This window comes from Sinohyriopsis cumingii, chromosome 13, assembly GCF_028554795.1.
Source record: "Sinohyriopsis cumingii isolate HCF-2022 chromosome 13, ASM2855479v2, whole genome shotgun sequence".
NCBI lineage: Eukaryota > Metazoa > Mollusca > Bivalvia > Unionida > Unionidae > Sinohyriopsis > Sinohyriopsis cumingii.
In genome coordinates, this window is record NC_142973.1 from 65169881 (window position 1) to 65190583 (window position 20703).

At 35.3% G+C, this 20703-nt stretch overlaps 1 protein-coding gene across 19 annotated transcripts in view; it reads right to left on the reverse strand.

Annotated features, from left to right (window-relative positions):
* Positions 1-20703, reverse strand: part of LOC149785740 (twitchin-like) — a 469207-nt gene that overhangs the window by 150471 nt on the left and 298033 nt on the right. For all 19 annotated transcript variants that reach the window (XR_016425447.1, XM_089979624.1, XM_089979627.1 and 16 more), the window contains 5 exons: positions 13311-13482; positions 12306-12405; positions 9070-9263; positions 6111-6283; positions 3056-3185 (listed from right to left, as the gene is read on the reverse strand). Coding sequence is in view for 18 of the 19 variants with exons in the window: in XM_089979624.1 (XP_089835750.1) it covers positions 3056-3185; positions 6111-6283; positions 9070-9263; positions 12306-12405; positions 13311-13482 (769 nt within the window). In the remaining variant the exon portion in view is untranslated. The remainder of the gene's footprint in view (positions 1-3055; positions 3186-6110; positions 6284-9069; positions 9264-12305; positions 12406-13310; positions 13483-20703) is intronic.

Here is a 20703-nt window from a genome sequence, read left to right on the forward strand (position 1 = left end):
CTTAGGAGAGTAAGAAATGGAGGGAGTTACCTTATCATAACACCTTAGGAGAGTAAGAAATGGAGGGAGTTACCTTATCATAACACCTTAGGAGAATAAGAAATGGAGGGAGTTACCTGATCATAACACCTTAGGAGAGTAAGAAATGGAGGGAGTTACCTGATCATAACACCTCAGGAGAATAAGAAATGGAGGGAGTTACCTGATCATAACACCTTAGGAGAGTAAGAAATGGAGGGAGTTACCTGATCATAACACCTTAGGAGAGTAAGAAATGGAGGGAGTTACCTGATCATAACACCTTAGGAGAGTAAGAAATGGAGGGAGTTACCTGATCATAACACCTTAGGAGAATAAGAAATGGAGGGAGTTACCTTATCATAACACCTTAGGAGAGTAAGAAATGGAGGGAGTTACCTTATCATAACACCTTAGGAGAATAAGAAATGGAGGGAGTTACCTTATCATAACACCTTAGGAGAGTAAGAAATGGAGGGAGTTACCTGATCATAACACCTTAGGAGAATAAGAAATGGAGGGAGTTACCTTATCATAACACCTTAGGAGAGTAAGAAATGGAGGGAGTTACCTGATCATAACACCTTAGGAGAGTAAGAAATGGAGGGAGTTACCTGATCATAACACCTTAGGAGAATAAGAAATGGAGGGAGTTGCATTGCCTTGACTAGAAAAGGTAATATCTCTAGTCCCCAAAGGTATCTTTATATATATATATATATGCTGGAGTTACGACTCCATATGCTCAGACATTGATGGCTAGACCCCACCCCCAAGAGAAGTCAATAGGCTGTGTTACTGAGTAGCTGGCAAACAACTTAGGAAGTAGCTTGTCATGCTGCTGCTATGGGCACAACAAAGCCAAACTAAGCCTTTAGTACAAAAGAATTTGGAGGCAAAAGCTAGAGAAAGTCATCTCTGGCCTTGGGGTAAAGAGTCCAATAAAGAGGTTTCACAATAAAGGACTGGTTGGAAGCCTTTCTTAACAATGAAAGCAAGGGCCATGATAAGTGAATTAAACCATCACAAAGCTCAGATCAAGAAACAAGGCATGCATCTCAATGTTTTTGCCGGTTGTAGCTATTGTGACTAGAAAGCAGGTAATATGAGAGATGAGCCAATGGTGCTCTACACAGTTCAAGTGGGGCCTTATTCAACCATGTCTGAAGTCATGGTAGATTTGATTTCAGACACAAAGCCAAGGCCTTGGGTTGTGAGAGGTCAAATATTGCCAGAAGGTTGGAAAGGTCTTTGCTTGGTCCTATCCACCTTTCTGTGATGACAAACATGTCAAAGATTGTGGAATGGTAACCTTTTATAGTGATGGGTGCTGATTTCGTAACATTAAAAGCAACAGGAGAAAGTCAGCAATTTGACTAATAATATTAAAGTACTGTCACATGTTCCTCCTCAGACCATTGAAAGAGTTCTCCATTTCTCCTTATACACATTTGGAGTGGCGGGCCTTCTTGGCTGAGAAATTCTGTCAACACTGTTCTGATAAATGTTTGCCCCATGGCTGGTATACCAAAATTGTGCCAACATGGATATCACATGAAAAAGTTAGGTTCCAAAAGAGGTAAAAACTTCATCTCAGATAGAAAAGGCAGAAATATAGATGGAGTATACTTCTCTTGTGTGTGAAAACTCCTCAAATGAAAGGCACCACTTTGATACAAGGATTTTATTAGGTCTCTTGAAGAGTGTTCTTTCTAGCATGAGTGGAAGTAGTAACAAGTATGGATGGGATTTTGGCACCAAGGGGAGATGATGAAAATTTATATTGGGAATGCTGGATTTTGAGATGTAATGGTCGTAATCATAAGGTATTATAAACGGGTAAAAATATCTGAAGAAATCTGTTATAGAACTGTAAGTTTCATGTCTGTGTCTCATTTAAACCCCCAAATATATCTAAGTGACAAAATGGAATGTACAAATATGTTTTACAAATGTTTTTTGATTCTGATATGCATTTTCATCAATATCACGTAACTTATTCATTTTATGCTAAAAACACAAACACATTACTGAAAACAATTCATGAGAGAGAGAGAGAGAGAGAGAGAGAGAGAGTGTGAGAGAGAGAGAGAGAAAGAGAGAGAGAGAGAGAGAGAGAGAGAGGGAGAGAGAAATGACAACTCAGTAAGTCAGTGGAATGGAATTAATAGTTTCAAGGTCTTGGATAACTCAAAGATCAGACTCTAGGCTCCTGAAAACAGCATTACAATTAGTCCTGGGTGTATATCAGAGTGAAGACATGATGTACTAATTAATATAAGTTTATCAGTTGACTCCATTTCCTACTTTCAATATGTTTGCTACAATCAAATATATTTATTTTGAAATTATCTTTTGCTCATAAAAGCTTGCAAAAAAACAAACATGACTTGACTGGCTAAAAAAGACAGAAATGACTTCACAGGTTGCAAATGACTTGACTGGTTGCAAAAGACAGAAATGACTTGATTGGTTGCAAAAAACAGAAATGACTTGACTGGTTTCATAAACTGCTTTTAAAATGATCCTCTGTTTGAATAAGTAAATGAAGCAGTTGTTCCTAAAACTTCATTATATTTCTACAAATTGAAGTTATTCTTTTTAAAAAATGAGAATTCCCTTTTTGTCAACTCTGTCTTTTAGTAGTCGAGTAAAAAAAACAACCATTAACTCTGAGGTCAATCAAAGGTGTAAACAGATGTATGGATATGCACACAAAAGCCAGACGATCACTATGCTGAGCTGTCACTAACCCTACAAAAATTAACGTTATGACTTTATTTATTAAGAAGTAATCTTCAAGACCTTTTTCTTCAGCCAAAAGGACTAAAACAAATAGAAAAAAATTAATGATCCTAGTTCAGTATTGCCTGGACAAAAAAAAAAAAAAGGATCCTGCCTTCTCATGTCTTACTGAAACTTGTTGCAGATAGGACCAATGTAAGCAATCTGTGCCATGCATGCATAGGAATGACACAAATTTCAGTTTTATGTTAATAAAATTATGAGCAAATTGGCAAAAAGTATGCAATCTAACCTTTGGTTGGCTTTGCTATAATGGGTACTGAAGGTAAGCTAGGTTCTGATGGTCCAGCTTCATTGATGGCTGTCACTCTGTATTCATATTCCTTGTTGGGCATTACCTTGTCATCAAGAAACTCATTATCCTGGAATGATTGAAAAAAGTACAAAATGCAGTACTTGTTTCCAAATAAATATAACATAAATTCTGCCTGTTGTATGTTATCATTGATAGCCATTGCCCTGTTGCACATTATCATTAATAACAATTGCCCTGTTACATATTATCATTGATAGCAATTGCCCTGTTGCATGTTATCATTGATAGCCATTGCCCTGTTGCATGTTATCATTGAGAGTGATTACCCTGTTGCATGTTATCATTGATAGCAATTGCCCTGTTACATGTTATCATTGATAGCCATTGCCCTGTTGCATGTTATCATTGAGAGCGATTACCCTGTTGCGTGTTATCATTGATAGCCATTGCGCTGTTGCATATTGTCGTTGAGAGTGATTACCCTGTTGCATGTTATCATTAATAACCATTGCCCTGTTACATGTTATCATTGATAGCAATTGCCCTGTTGCATATTATCATTGATAGCCATTGCCCTGTTGCACGTTATCATTGAGAGCGATTACCCTGTTGCACGTTATCATTGATAGCCATTGCCCTGTTGCATGTTATCATTGATAACAATTGCCCTGTTACATGTTATCATTGATAGCAATTGCCCTGTTGCATATTATCATTGATAGCCATTGTCCTGTTGCACGTTATCATTGAGAGCGATTACCCTGTTGCACGTTATCATTGAGAGCGATTACCCTGTTGCATGTTATCATTGATAGCCATTGCCCTGTTGCACGTTATCATTGAGAGCGATTACCCAGTTGCATGTTATCATTGATAGCCATTGCCCTATTTTATGTTATCATTGATAGCCATTGTCCTGTTGTATGTTATCATTGATAACCATTGCTCTGTTGCATGTTATCATTAATAGCTATGTGTGCGTGTGTGTGTGATTAGAATTTTTAATGTAGCTTAAACAATTTTTCAGTCATATCACTATGATGTTTGCAGTGTGCTAGTTTCATGTGATGTCTAGCACTGGGGTATCATGCCAAAGACATGCAGCATGATGTCCCACCCAGTCACATTATCCTGACACCTGGCCCACCAGTCCTAACACTAACCTCTTCATGCTGAGCACCGAGTGAGGACACTGTTAGTACCACTTTTTTAATAAGTCTTTGGTAATACTCAGCTGGGGTTTGAATAGCAACCTCCCACATCTGAAGCTGACACTCTAACCACTAGGCCACCAGAGCGGTAATAGCCCAGTGAAGTTTGGGCTTATTTGACACACATCAGATCTTAAGCTGAAAATGTTTGGTTTGAGTTCAAATGGTAGAGATTTGTATTTTATTTTTCAAGGCCTTAGCTACAAATTAGGTTCCAAGATCATCATCGACAACAACAACAGCAACAAAGACCCCATCTTGGTTCTCATTGATACATATATTAAAATAAAAGTATTAAATTCACGAAGTAGTGAAATGGTGAGAAATTTGCTGATATAACTTATACCACCCCAACCCTTTGATGGAGATGAGAATAGTAGTAGTAGAAGTAACAGCAGTAGTAGCAGAAAGATTTAACAACATATCAACACAATACTGGCTATATGGTGTTGATTACAAGTTCTACAAATGTAAATATTAAGAACTGCAAAGAAAAAATAATAGGAGGATAAAGATTTCCATATAAACATGAGGCAAAAAACACAAAAAGTTAAAAGATACCGAATTCAAATTCTGTGAAGTGTCTATAAAATAAATTATAAAGGTAAAAGATGTGATATAATGTATAGTCAAACTGCATTTCATCAAAAAGTTCTAGATTTTCTCATTTGTTATAAGATCATAAAAATAGCCCCAAAAATGCATTACTCTTCTGCAAATAGTAGGAGTACATTTGTCAATTTCTGTAAATAGGAGTACAATAATTTGTCAACATCTGTAAATAGTAGGAGTACAATAATTTGTCAAGTTCTGTAAATATTTGTCAACTTCTGTAAATAGCAGAAGTACAATAACTTGTCAACTTCTGTAAATATTTGTCAACTTCTGTAAATAGTAGGAGTACAATAATTTGTCAACATCGGTATCTTCTGATGATGACCATAATATGTAACAAACTTTATTGACTTTAAGTGTTCCATAAAACTTGTGGGATCAAACTAATTTGTTGCTATTCATAACTTCAAATCGTGACCAAAATATTTATTTATTTAAAGTTTTATGGCAATACATCAAAAACTGTGGGACTACTTGTGCTATCGAGATTGTGTCACACATCGTTAGATGACAAAAAGACCAATAACTCCAACAAAAATTGCAGGTGATGACCAAACTATTTACTAAGCTGTATGCTAATCAATCAAAACAGGATTTGTGCAATGTGTGCTGACCAGCCAGCCTGACACCAGGATTATTACAGCCTCTATATAGGTGGGGGTATAAGAAAATAAAGATCATAAACAAATAAGCAATTTTAATACAATGGATTTGCATTCGGCAACGTCCATCACCATAAACTGTCAAGTTTCAAGGAATGAAAGATCTCTCGGGATTGTGTGCACCTGGACCCACTTGCATAAAACTTCTCATCATTATGCATTAAACTTTGTTCCTCCTAAAGCTGTTGTAAAGTCATTTTAAAGATAATATGCTGATTTTATTGCCTATTATGACTAATTTATTCTAGAAAATATTAAGTCTAACACATTCTATCAAATGCACATAACAACCCATAAGGCTTAGAAATTATAACATTCTATGAGTACTTAATCAAAGATGAGTTCTTTAAACTATAAGTGGGCCTGATATGAAAACTCAGGTGCACAAGTACATGAATTATAACTATTCCATGGCTAATTTTACTAACAAATGGATCAGAAAAGGTTGCATGTGTTTGGAAACCTTTGTATTTTGCTACGCATACATGTTTATGGTTCTTCTTTCCTATCAAAATCTCTAGTTTCTTTTAATCTTGTACCCACCTGTACAGGTGCCTTTGTGATTTTCATCCACCTATTACTCTTAGGTTCCTTCCTTTCTACCTCGTATCCTGTGATTGGAGCCCCTCCATCATTCTCTGGTGGTTCCCATTTGATCTTAATGTGATCACGATCTTGTTCTGCAGCCTGTGGCTGTCCTGGTGGATAGGGCTCATCTGAAATTTGCACATTTCAACACTTCATTGGAATACACCTTTTTCTTTCACTTACTGTGTACTCTTTGCATGATATTAACTCATTAACCCCATGTGCCACATTTACGCGTCATGAGGATGCACCCTATTCCAAGCTCTGCATCATCAACATCGTTTAAGATGCAACAAAGTGGGTGATAACAACTGTATTTGTATTAATAAATGCCTCTGGGCATCATTAAATATACTACTAATCTACTGTCTCACTAAATGCATATTGCATGTATATTGATTAAGTGGGTTCAATATGTATGGACAAGTATCCATCTAGTGAAAGGGAAGAAAGTAAATATATTGTGTCGATACATGTAAATGCTACTATGTATAGGTATGCATGTGTGCATGTGTGTATATGTGTGCATTTGTATATAAACAAGTTCCTTTGATGAGGGCCTCAAGGTACATTAGTTCTTTAATTTAATTGTGTTACTCTCTTTAAATAAAGTCATTATTATTATTATTATTATTGTTGATATTACAGGAAAGTAGACAAATTAAGGTCTACAATACCAAATATTGTAGAAATTCTACTAGCATTACAAAATATGGAGGGAAAAACATAATTTATGAGATAATATTTGTTTAGGTCAAAATTACCAGTTGTCGGAACCGGAGTTTGCATTCTGATTTTAAACCTTTTGACCTCAACTCTACAGCAGATTGGTCCAAATAGCACAAGGACAGATGAACCTTCGCAAACAGTAGGATAAGTTAGAGATTTGGAGTAAACATCAGCCAAGACATCTAAATGATGGGTCCAAAAAGCAACAACACAAAAAGACTCAAATTTTTACTCTTCTACACATGTGCAAGTGAAACAGTCAGACCAAAACATTTTTAACACAACTAGTCATCTGGCTAAACAAAAATCTCTTGGAAGCAGATGTATTTGGATGTATTCAAAAGTAACCCCAAAAATGCATTTCCTACCTCCATTTCAGGCAAAAATGACAAGAATCTCTGCGGTTAATGAATTAAGCACAATCTTAGCCTAGTTAACCTGAATTCCATTATTCTGACTTGCATAAAAATTACACAAGAATGGGAACAATAGCCAAGGTTCTGATGTGTGTTAACCCTATCTACACCTTGGCAGATCGAACAGGTATTTCAGTGCTTTGTCCAAGTGACTTATATTGGAGTTAATGAATTATCTCCCTTAGTATGTAATGCCAGCTAACTGATAGTGTGTTACAGTATTTTATTGTATTTTGGCAGAAAATGGTTTAGGCAATTGACTTAAATGATATTTTGTAAGTTTAACATTAAAATTGTGCCAAAGTACCAGAGAGAAGTTACTAAAGGTGCATGTGAAAGGATGCATTTGTACAAACATGGACTGACAGTGGAAAATTGCTTATTTACCAGTCCTATCCAGCTGTGTGCTCACCTTGTCTCGATCATATAGGAACAGTGTTCAGATTTGAACAAACTGATTTTGATTGGATGTGGTGGCATATCGCTGCATCCAATAAAATTCACAGTCCCGAAGTATTCAAATTTCTGTTCAATCCACCAAGGTGTAGATAGGGTTAACATATTGGAACCTTGGCTAGCAAAGATGGGGAACAATTTATTATTCGGCATTCAAAATATTATCAGATTATCGTAACTAAGGTTTATTATATTGCAACGATAAAACTTTATTAATATGTGAGGTTGAGGTGCTTTATGTCACATAGTGTATAGGCATTGTCAAGGGGGTTATCAACGTAAAACTTAACCCTTTGCTTTCCATATACAAATATAAACTCCCCCCATGTGTGCCTCCCATGTGACGTTCATGACATCATATTCTTGCTCCCAATAAAAATAAATAAATCATCTTGAAGAAATTTTTTCTTGCATTGCTGGAAGAGCCGCTAATCATTTCCACTGCAAGTTAGCATTTGTTATCACTGCCAGATTTCTGCAAGTTATTATTTGTCACCATTTTGTGATGAAAACAAGTTTCAAAGAACAAGTTTCTTTGTTTTAACAGCATCCTGTGCTTTGACACTTAAAACACCAATATGTATTTAATCAGCATACTTGGTGAAAACATTTTCAAAAGTATTTTAGTGAAAATTTTCATTGCTGTGCTTGTACTATATTCCTCGTAATATCAGCCTGGAGCCATAAGTGAACCTGCCAGTGGGCAGAAAGGTAATAATGGCGGACATTGTGGTATCTAGGCAGTACCTCTTAATTAGATTCGCCGTATTCATAATTCATTTGGCACATACATTATGGAAAATATAGAATTCATAAGAAACATCATATAAACCTTCTGTGATTGAATATTTAGCTATTTTTAAATAAACTATGATCCAAAATACATTGGACAATGCAAAGTTGGACAATGCAATGTGCTACATAAGGTCAAGGTTGTTTTCTTACATCACACATTTTGTGATAATAACATAAAATAGCCAAGCCAATCACATCTAACCAAAAGACAATAATATTACAAGTACATACAAATTATTAAAACCTATAATCTGCAATCATTTCTTTAAACAAAATTAAAACATGTGTGATCATATTACAAAAATCCCCATTTCTGAAAAAAGATGCAATCACATGGCATGCATGGCACCATTTCACTCTTGGCTGTAGTGTGATTCAGTTGGAAATAGGAATCTATTTCATTCAAGGATGGGCTTTAATCCTTCAGTTCATCATCAATGAATAGTTCAGTTAATATCTTGTTGTCAACAATGAAATGAAACATCAAATTTTTGAGGTAATTATATTTTAGAGCTTACCATATGGATTTTTGGCCAAAATGGGCCTAAACATCTCCAAAGGTTCACTTTCACCATTGGCATTTTCAGCAATGACACGGAATTTATACTCGTGACCCTCCTGAAGCTTTGGCACTTTGCACTCATTGCCAGTGACAGTTTTGATTGGTTCCCAGCGTCCTTTCTGCATGTCACACTTCTCCACACGGTAGCCACTAAAATCAGAAAACCAATCTAACAAAGAGAGCCTATAACAAATGCTATACAATATTGCCTTAACAGTGCATCTGAATGAAATTTATCACGTGATATCAAGAAATCTCAGAATTACAATTTCCATGTGCAACATGGCTACCAATGATGCAGATATGACTCTAAAAGTGAAGCTATTGCAATAAAGCCTATTGTCTGTTTCAGCTTAATGTGATCTTGCTATCACCCACCCACAAATCTTAAGCTTCCTGTACCCTCAAAGGCAACTCTTCTGTAACATTTGGTGGAGGTCTGCAAAGAAAGACTCAACCAACTGCACTGAAACCGTTCCCTTCTTTACATGACTTCTGAACTTTTACAGCCTGGACATAATTTAGTTTGGGTCTTATTTGAACCCATAAATATAATAATAATCCCTAATTCCCATGTTTTAATAACGATTCCCAATTTAATGGTTTTATCATAACTTCCCATTTGTTAAAGATTCTCAAGATTTTATTTTATACAAAGACACAAAAGTGCATGTACAAAGCCATAGTGTCCTACTACTAAGCATATCTCAAGTCTTGAAACCGCTTAAAAGCTATTAATTACTTCTAACAATTAAAAGCAGATTCTTACAAACTTCCATGTTTTTTCCTTTGATTTCTGAAGGTTCATTCATCTATATGTAATTCAATTATAGACAGGGTTATAACATTTCAGATTATTCATTATATCTATCCCATCACACTTCCATTAATGAACAGCATGGCAGCAGCCACTGAATTATATATCGCTGCAGTAATTCTGACTCGAACCACATGCACATTAAAATTATTCTTCAGAAAACTAAATTTTAAATTTCTGCAACTATTATAAGGCCTTTTACATTAAACTGCATGAAATAACTTTTAAATAATGGTAATAAGATTAAGCAAATGCAAATATACCCCTTGCTTAATATAAAGGACCCTCTTCTGTATGAAAAAGTCTCAAACTATGTATGACTTTTTCCCGTTATATCATGCCTCATTATAACATGATTCTGGATATAATATAGTACTACTACTACTATGGACCTCATGGCCAAAATTATATCAATGTATAGCAATAGGGGCAAAAGAAAACAAAATGAAACTAAGTCTTTATTTCCTTTTAAAAACACCATTATTTAACAAATTTGGTATGGGTTCCTGCAGTACTAAAGTTCTGTATATTATACTATTCTCAATATATCATGGTTTCATAAATATCACAATTCTAAGTATAATGTGGTTGGCATCAATGGACCCCTGCATTATAAAGAGAGCTGAAGTTGTATGTTCATTCCTTGTTGCATCATACAGACTTGAAAATGAGTTACATGGGATCAAAAAGAAGCAAGCAATATGTAATGATTAACTCCTTAACACATTAATGTACTAATCTGTACTCATAACAACCTGTGAAGTTTGACTGAGGTGCAGACTATGAAACAGGCAATATTACCAAATCTGTATTTCATGTGTATTTCACTGGCACTCATTTTACATGTATTCCATTCAAATTTGCATCGATTTTCGTTAACATTCTCAGAAATGTATTCTGATTTTGTATTTATTGTTCCCATTTATCATTTCTGTTCATTTTCATTCATTTAGAATGCATTTAACGGTCAGAATTTAATTTTTAATAGTATTTAATTGAATGAACCACTGCTTTCATACTATGACTCATAAAAAGTGTGCTATAATAAAATAAAAAATGCATACCATTCAAAAGACAGCATTGTAGTTAACATAAATAACAATTACATCCAAATTCAATAAATGTACAAATAAAGTCATGGCGTAAATGTCAGCAAATTTTATTTCATATTCCATTGCTTACCAATACAGCTACAGGTGATATTTCATTGCATTTATAATGGTTGCTGGATCATGTCACAGCTTGAAAGTAAAGAAAAACTGTCAATATACAGAATTTGATTAAAAATTATCATGCAAATGGCATTAAACCATAGAAATTTAGCATCAGCCAAAATACAGGTAAAGAGATTTCAAATCCATTCATGAAATGAATTTGCATTTCATTTCAGTTTCATTTAAAATTCATTATTATGCATTCTATTACCTGTATTTGCATAATACTCAGTTTCCTTTAAAATGCATTCATCATTTCATTTGTGTTCATTGTTTATTTGACTTGTAAAAAAATGGCCCATTTTAGGGTCTGTAGGTAACGTACAACTAAAATTTCTGCATGCAACCATTCCTGTTGTTACTACTTTGACCTTTACATGTGCAAGTCCATTGACCTTTATACATGCAAGCCCTTTGACCTTTATACTTGCAATCCCATATTGGAATAGGCTTCTTTGCACCCTCAAGCGCAATTGCTGTGAAGTCGGAAAAGTGACTGTTAGGCAGAACTCCAGTTGCTGTACTGTAACAGTGTGTGTGTGTATGATTTGGAAAATTAGCATAGCTTTAACAATTTTACTCGTGTCACTCCAATGTCTTCAGTGTGGTAGTTTATAGTGATGTCTAGCACTGTGGCATCATGCCGCAAACATGTAGCATCATGTCCCACCCAGTCTCATTATCCTGACACTAGTCCTAACACTAACTTCTTAATGCTAAGTGCCAAGCAAGGCGGCTCTAGTACCATTTTTATAAGTCTGACTTGGTCATGGTTTGAACCCACAACCTCCCAAATCTAAGGCAGATGCTCTAACCACAGAGGCCACCAAAGTAGTATGTACTGGAATAAACTTAATGGAAAAATGGTCTGATAAACCAAGTTTCACAAACAGTGACAGAGGCTGCCACAAAAAGAGATTCCAAAAACATTAAGAGTTTAGTGGAAATGCTTAGTTTGCAAAGAAAGTGATCTCAATATCCCCCCTTTTTTTCAACAGCTAGCTACTTGGTAGGTTTGTAAAAACATTATTTAATTTATTTAGAGAAAAAATTTCTGAATTAAAGGGAATAATTTTGTCCAGAAGATAAAAACATCTCACTGGAATAACAGCAGCATCTTATTGTGGAGTTTAAAAAATATACATGTAATAACTGGCTTACGTGACATCTTTATCTCCTTCAGGTGGTGTCCAAGTAACAGTGCAACTATCCTTAGTAATCTCCTTGGCTTCTAATGGACCACGTGGTCGGTTTGGTGGACCTGATAAAACAATATATATATATATATATATATATATATATATATAACAGACCAGTGACAAATGTGATTTGTACACAGGAAAGAATGAAAATATTGATTAACATGAAACGAAAGATAACCACATAATCAACTTCTTCCTTTATGTCAAACTGATCTCCCCACTTTAACACTACAGACTGAAAAGCAGATAAAGAGAGATTTTGAATTTTTGGCTATCTTGCATGACTTTTCCATTAAAAATCATTTGGTATGACTTTTCCATTATGTTTCACAACATTTGTTTCCAGGATTGTGGGAACCCTGCCAACGATACAAAGCTGCAAAAGCCTATCCAGAGGAGATGACGGGCTTACATGACGTAAAGGGTTAAAAAAAACAAAATCATATGCTCAGTAAGCAATGGCAAGTCAAGCATAATAATGAATTGGACCAACTGTAAATAACACGAAGTGTTTGAATTACCTCCTGTTTGTTATTTGGCTTTCTAGAACAAGAAGCAACATAATTTCAAACAAGACTGTACTGCAATAGCTGCCAAACTACATTTTGTGAGACATTCAGTAGAGATGTGAAGAGTTAACTCTCTTTGTCAATACACAGCTTCTTGTAGTCGACCTCAACTCCATGGAAATGTAAGTATGTGTATTTGTATATGATATAAATAAAATATATGTATAGTATGTACCTTTGATCGGTATCTTAGCAAGCCTTGTTTCTATTTAATGAAAATTGATACATCTTGTGCTATATCATAAGCAGATCACACTTACGGTTTTAGTCCATTATCTATTCCTGGATTAAAATGAGTTACCACAATATCATGGTGACCATAAGGGCAGGTTTTACTGCACCATGATGATGAGGAAGGAATGAACAAATACTTTATAATCATGCTAAACACATACCTAAAACAACGACTTCAATTGTGGCTGAGTCGGAGCCATGTTTGTTTTCGACCACAACAACATAGTCTCCAGATTCTTTCTTCTCTGCCTTGGAACATGTCAGGGTGCTGTTCTTCGGAACATTCTTCACCTTCATGATGTCATTGAGTGCCACAGGAGTCTCAGTACCATCCTAATTAACACAAGTTGAACAAGAATGTCAAGTTATGAAATTTGATGTGAACTTTTAAGTTCAGGATAATGCAAAGATAGTGGTTCTCTAATTTCCATCAGAAAAAAAAAGAAACAACAATCAATCCGGAAATCTGGAATCAGTGAAATACCAAATGTTTTAGAGAATTTTAAAAAGAAACACCTAAAGCGCATAGTGGCTAATGCTGTATACAAAACTCTCATTGCATGGGTGATTGTTTAGCACGGAAGTAATTTAATGTTCAATCAAGAAATAGTGGCAAGAAAAATGGACTATGGAGATTTATGGTAATAGTACAGCTCTCCCTTGTTGCAATATGGTATTAGTGGTCAATGCTGAGTAGTGAGAACTGTGGTATAATGAGGATTGCATATTTACTAAATTATGGTGTAATGGGAACAATAAAAAAATGTCAGATAATAATACTTTAAAAAGAATATTTTAAAAAGAAAAAAAGATATACAATGAAGTTTCATGTTGCCTTTTTCAAAACCCATAATTGACAGACCATTTAAAATACAATGGTTAATTATGGTTATAAGGTCCATTATGGTACCATGTTATATCTGAACTCACATCTTAACGAAGTGCAATATAACAAAACCTGTCATGAAAGACCACTGCAATGAGACCAACTGTCTTGAGAGACCAGGTTCTTAAAGAACTCATGATTTTATAGTATTTTTACCCGCAATGGGAGACCACCTGTCTTGACAAACCACAATATTTTGCCAGAAGCGGTGACCTTTCAAGAAAGGGAGAACTGAACAGATACTATGGCATTCCATCATTTCATATGCAAATAAAGTGGCCAAATAAAGGTGTTTTTGTGCAGAAATAAATGTGGGAAGGGGGAAACAGAGGTCAAAAAAAGCTACTGACAGAATCCCCCATTGCACACACTTAATCACTGCACAACAACTGCTTTATTAATGACTGGATTTCATCCAAATTTGGTAGACAGACTGAAATTGATAGGATCTTTGGCTGAGATAGCTTATTAACATTATATGTCGTCTGCATCATTTATACTGATGGAACAATGATAACATGAATACTGAAAATCAAACTCAGAGTCTCATGAAAATCAAGCTGTATGCCAAATTTAGCTGAAATGTAAAATTAATTAATGGATTTACTCTGTAAAAACAAAACTGTGTGGATCTAACAATCAGGAGCTACAACTCCAGCAAAAGATGACAAAATGCTGTCAATATAACCATCAGTATTAAGACAGTCTGTCTATGTGTGTGTGTGTGAGAGAGATTTGGATTTTTAACGTAGCTAAAAAAAAATTCAGTCATATCGCTATGATGTCTGTAGTGTGGCAGTTTATAGTGATGTCTAGCAATGGGGCATCATGCCACAGATATGTAGCATCATATCCCACCCAGTCACATGATCCTGACACCAGGCCAACAAGCCCTAACACTAACCTCCTAAAGCTGAGCCAAGCGAGGCAGCTGCTAGTACCATTTTTATAAGTCCTTCGTATGACTCAGTCAGTGTTTGAACCCATAACCTCCTGCATCTGAAGTCAATATTAAGCAACATGCCAGATTTGGTTCAGATCAAAACAATGGATTTATGGTGCATGATTGTAACTCAGCCACTTGATGACAATGAACATGAACAATCAAAGTCTGCAAAGGCCCCATCAATATCCAACTGCACAAGAAATTTGGTTAAAATCCAATAATAATTAAGGTAGTTGTTGTGTGGAAATGAGAGTATGTTGGCCTGACAGTTGAAGTCAGTTAAGACCCCATCAATATCAAACTCAGTTTAATCTATTTAAAGTGAAGTTATTGTATAGAAACCATGACAACCATGGGCTATAACTCTGCCAAATGATAATGTAGAATTCTGACAATCCAATTTACCTAAAGACTCATCAACATCAAGATACATACCAAATCTGATTAGAATCCAAATATAATTATGCAGAAACAATTTATGAAGGGAAGATGTAAGGAAAGATGGATGGATAGATCCACTTTAAAGTCCTCCGATAAAGTGGGAGGGGACAAAATGAATACTTCTCGAGCAGGCATGGATGATTATAGAGAGATACCTGCATAAATGACAAAACTAGGCAAGGCAGAGCAAAAGATTAATATGTACATATTTAAGCATATAAAAAATAATAGAATGGATTTTAGTCATATCACAAATCGGCGTGCTGCTAGGTTGTTAAAGAAGAAACATCAGAACACTATGAGTAATGATATAAATCCATCGAGTATGCAGCCAATGATACCATATTTACCTGTTGATAAGCCCAACACCCACTTGTACAAAATTTGGGCAAATAATTACAAATGATACTTTTGTCTGACTATTATAAAAGCCCATCCTCTATGTACAGATACATAGTACTATCGTAGTAATTCCATCATTTTTATTGCCAGATCATGCTGAGTTGTCAACATGAGAAAATCATGAGATGCAAAGCACCGAGTCGTGATTCAGATTTTTTATGCTGACAATAACACACAATTAAGCAACCAAGATCAAAATACTACGATAGCTTTCATCATAATGCACAGGCAGGTCTGGGTCTGAATAGACTGTTAGGAGTATCAGTAGCACAAAGGACATAGATCCTGATTTGCAAGTCCTTTATGCACAGGCAGGTCTGGGTCTGAATAGACTGTTAGGAGTATCAGTAGTACAAAGGACATAGATCCTGATTTGCAAGTCCTTTATACACAGGCAGGTCTGGGTCTGAATAGACTGTTAGGAGTATCAGTAGTACAAAGGACATAGATCCTGATTTGCAAGTCCTTTATGCACAGGCAGGTCTGGGTCTGAATAGACTGTTAGGAGTATCAGTAGTATAAAGGACATAGATCCTGATTTGCAAGTCCTTTATGCACAGGCAGGTCTGGGTCTAAATAGACTGTTAGGAGTATCAGTAGTACAAAGGACATAGATCCTGATTTGCAAGTCCTTTATGCACAGGCAGGTCTGCAGGGCTTTCCATATCACCCGGGAGCCAGGTGATTACCAGGCTACTTTAACGCCTCACCCAGCTACTTAAAAAAAGACAAACCTGTAACCCCATTCGGGGAGATCCCCCAACATCCACCTAATTTGGCAACTCACCATCTAACTTTAAATCTAATGGAAAGCCCTGGTTCTGGATCTTTGTTGATTGACGTGACTTACAAGCGAGTATCGATGGTGAGATACAGTGATACTTATCACAAAAAGATTATTAAAATTGATGTACTCATTCAAGTAAACTTGGCATCAGCAAGTATTTCATATCTTGTTTTTGACAGCAACAGATCAAGCTGGCATCTGCAACTTTATCTAAGATTCTAAGTAAAGAAACCAGATTCAGCAACATAGCAAGGGCTCTAGACACATTAAAAAGATATATTTTTGAACATGTGACAGGGTTTTCTTGATAAAATTTTTGTAAATAGCTTCAAGTGGCCACAGAAATATAAAATAAACTTGCTCAATTATCTAGATATGTGTTCATACCAAAACCTAGTCACACCTAAGGAAGGTGTACTTGTCATAATGTTGTAGATATGTGTTCATACCAAAACCTAATCACACCTAGGGAAGGTGTACTGGTCATAATGTTGTCAATAGCATGTAGAGAATTGGACTATTGTCGTATACATTTGCATATAAGTTCAATCCAACTTCTAAGTGCACAGACCCAGATCTACCATCACATAATGCACCAGCAGATCTGGGTCAGTTTGTTATGAGTGATCAGTAGAATAAGCAACACGGACCCTGATCTGCCAGTGTGTTATGCAATGGCAGATCAGGGTCTATGTTGTTTGCAGTTAGACTTGGGTATACATCCTCAAAAGGTCTTGTGTTGAAATATCCAGAATAAAATAAAATACCATAGCATGCTGGAAAGTGTGTGAGTGTTAAAACTGTAGAACACCTACTGCACCTGAACTCTTTCTAAAAAAATAAATACATTTCTGAATTTTCATGGAATTGTAGCCCAAAACAGTAGAGATAGGACTAATTTACCAAACTGATTCAATTATTGAAAAGATGATGATACCATTAAAATGCACAAAAATGGTCTAACACGATGTTATTCCAAGTTTTATCTGCTTATCAATACTGAAAAGGTGAAACATCCTATTTACTGGGGAAAAATAAATCTTCTGTAAATGTTTAAACATTTATTTAAGGATATTTAACATTTAATGGTCAGTTATTTGATTCTGATTCATTACTATGTATACTTATTAGTTGGGTCCAACTGCAAATATCACTGACCCTAATCTTCTGGTCCATTATGCATTGGCAGGTCTGGGTTTGTGCAGCTTGCAGTTGGGCTTTATGTATAAGCGAGTATATACAGTATTCACCACAAGTGGTGGCCAACATTTTAATCCAATAATTTCTCACCTGATTACATATTCTAAGCATGCACACAAAAGAAATGGCTTCAAAATAATTGGTAAGTTTTAATTGAATTAATTTTAATTGAATTTCTGATATGCAATCAAAAAACTGTAAAAAGGGAATATTATTTAGGCCAGTATGTCATATTACCATGTTAGTAATTAGAAAACATACCCAAAAGAAAGTCTACCAATGCTATCCAAAATTTCACTTGAACATAGGAAAATTTCATAACAGCATTAAATCAAATGTGTTCACAATGTAAGGAAGGCAGCATTAAATCAAATGTGTTCACAATGTAAGGAAGGCAGCCTCTGTATCAGTCTGTTTGCATGATGTCAGTGGTTCTCAGAAATGCTCAAATGCCTCAGGAATAGGCACAATGCAGTAATAGGACATCATAGTATAAAATATTACAGTTTAAAACTGTTATTCATATGTATGCATGAGTGTGTGTGTGTGTGAATATATATATATATATATATATATATATATATATATATATATATATATTTCCTTTGTGTGAGGTCTCCAAGGTAGATTAGTTCTTTGGCTAATTGTGTTACTCTCTTTAAATAAAGTCATTAGGCACACAAAAAATAATGTTTCCTATTGCACTGGTTTTAAAATTAGGATAGGTGGGTTGTTTTTTTTGTATTTTTTAAACATTATTTATGTTTAATGTGATTTTATTTTTCAACATAGAGGAAAAAGTGCAAGAGTTGGCAATAAGAAACAGAGGCGGTCATCCAATTGGAAACACTTATTTCAGGGAATATTATTATTATTATTGTTATTATTGCATAATTTGTATCATCAGATCTGTATTTATGCAGTTTGTTGGACTAATCAGTAAAATAAACAACAAACATCCTAATCTCCTGACACATTATATAACAGTAAATTATAGTCTATTTTGGTACGCCATTGGACATGACTCGTGCATGAGTACATACAATATTGATTTCATTCATCTATGGGGCCCCGAGTGGCTGAGTGGTCTAAAGCGCTCTCCGTTACGGATCACTGCCATCTCACCTCTGTCTGCGCGAGTTCGAGTCTCGGATTCGGCTAATGTGGATATGTGAGAAAGCTTGCCGGTAGCTTCTCGTGGGTCGGTGGTTCTTTCCGGGTTTTTATGGGTTCTTCCTCCACCATTAATACTGGCCACCATGTATAGCCTATCATGTGCTGAAAAATGGCGTTAAACCCTACAACAACAACAACAACAACAATCATTCATCTATACATTGTTCATGGAATTCATATAATTCATATTTTTTAAAACTGGATGGATGCAGAAAATTAAGAGCGTTTAGGACAACAGTTTTCAAAAAAAATAAATTCAAGTAAAAGTATTTCTCTTAATAAGCCCTAAGCAATGTCACACAATTTTATTTTGGCTGCAGTCAACTGTAAAGGGAGCAAACATATGGTCTAAAGGAAAATCATAGAAATGACAATAATGATATAATGTATTGGAGTAGTGAAGCTCACCCATTTTGACATGTACATATGACTCTATAGCAACAAGCTGGAGATGGAGTGCGCACATGAATGTATTATCATAATGGTATATCACGACTATTTTCAGCTGATGATTTCAATAACCAAATCAAATCAGAAAACATGAGCGAAGTAAAAGTCTAGATAAATTATGTCAAGAAATTACTTTTCAAGCCTTCTGAAAGACTGGCATGCCTTATGATATAATGAGGTGAGAAATGGAGTTAAAACATAACAATCTTAAATGTTGCTGAAGCTGATGTACATTACCATTTTTACATACATAACTGATAAATAGAAATTATGCTTTTTTCATTAACTTCTGTAAAATCTGAAGCATGTTGTTGGACCATGTAATTCTAACTAAAAAATGTAAGATTCAAATCTATCCAAACTTGCCTGCTTGATTTTAGAAAGCGTTTACATCATGTCAAATAATTAATAATATTTGATTTGTACCATGGATACAATTTAAACAAAAAAATGCTTCACTGAGTCAGAGATGAAAATATTGAGTGAAATCCAAATTATAATGCTTGCTGTACTGAATCAATTGGTGACCAAGTGTTGATGTAAGTACACAAAGGCATTACTATAACCATAGATGTTAAAGCAGGTTGTGTACATGTGCTGACATAAGTACACAAAGGCAGTACTATATCCATACATGTTGAAGCAGGTTGTGTACAAGTGCTGATGCAAGTACACAAAGGCAGTATTATATACATAAGTGTTAAAGCAGGTTGTGTACAAGTGCTGACACAAGTACACAAAGGCAGTACTATATCCATAAATGTTAAAGCAGGTTGTGTACAAGTGCTTACATAAGTACACAAAGGCAGTACTATATCCATATATGTTGAAGCAGGTTGTGTACAAGTGCTGACGTAAGTACACAAAGGCAGTATTATATACATAAGTGTTAAAGCAGGTTGTGTACAAGTGCTGATCTAAGTACACAAAGGCAGTACTATATCCATATATGTTGAAGCAGGTTGTGTACAAGTGCTGACATAAGTACACAAAGGCAGTATTATATACATAAGTGTTAAAGCAGGTTGTGTACAAGTGCTGACATAAGTACACAAAAGGCAGTACTATAACCATAAATGTTAAAGCAGGTTGTGTACATGTGCTGACATAAGTACTCAAAGGCAGTACTGTATCCATATATGTTGAAGCAGGTTGTGTACAAGTGCTGACATAAGTACACAAAGGCAGTACTGTATCCATATATCTTAAAGCAGGTTGTGTACAAGTGCTGACGTAAGTACACAAAGGCAGTACTATATCCATGTA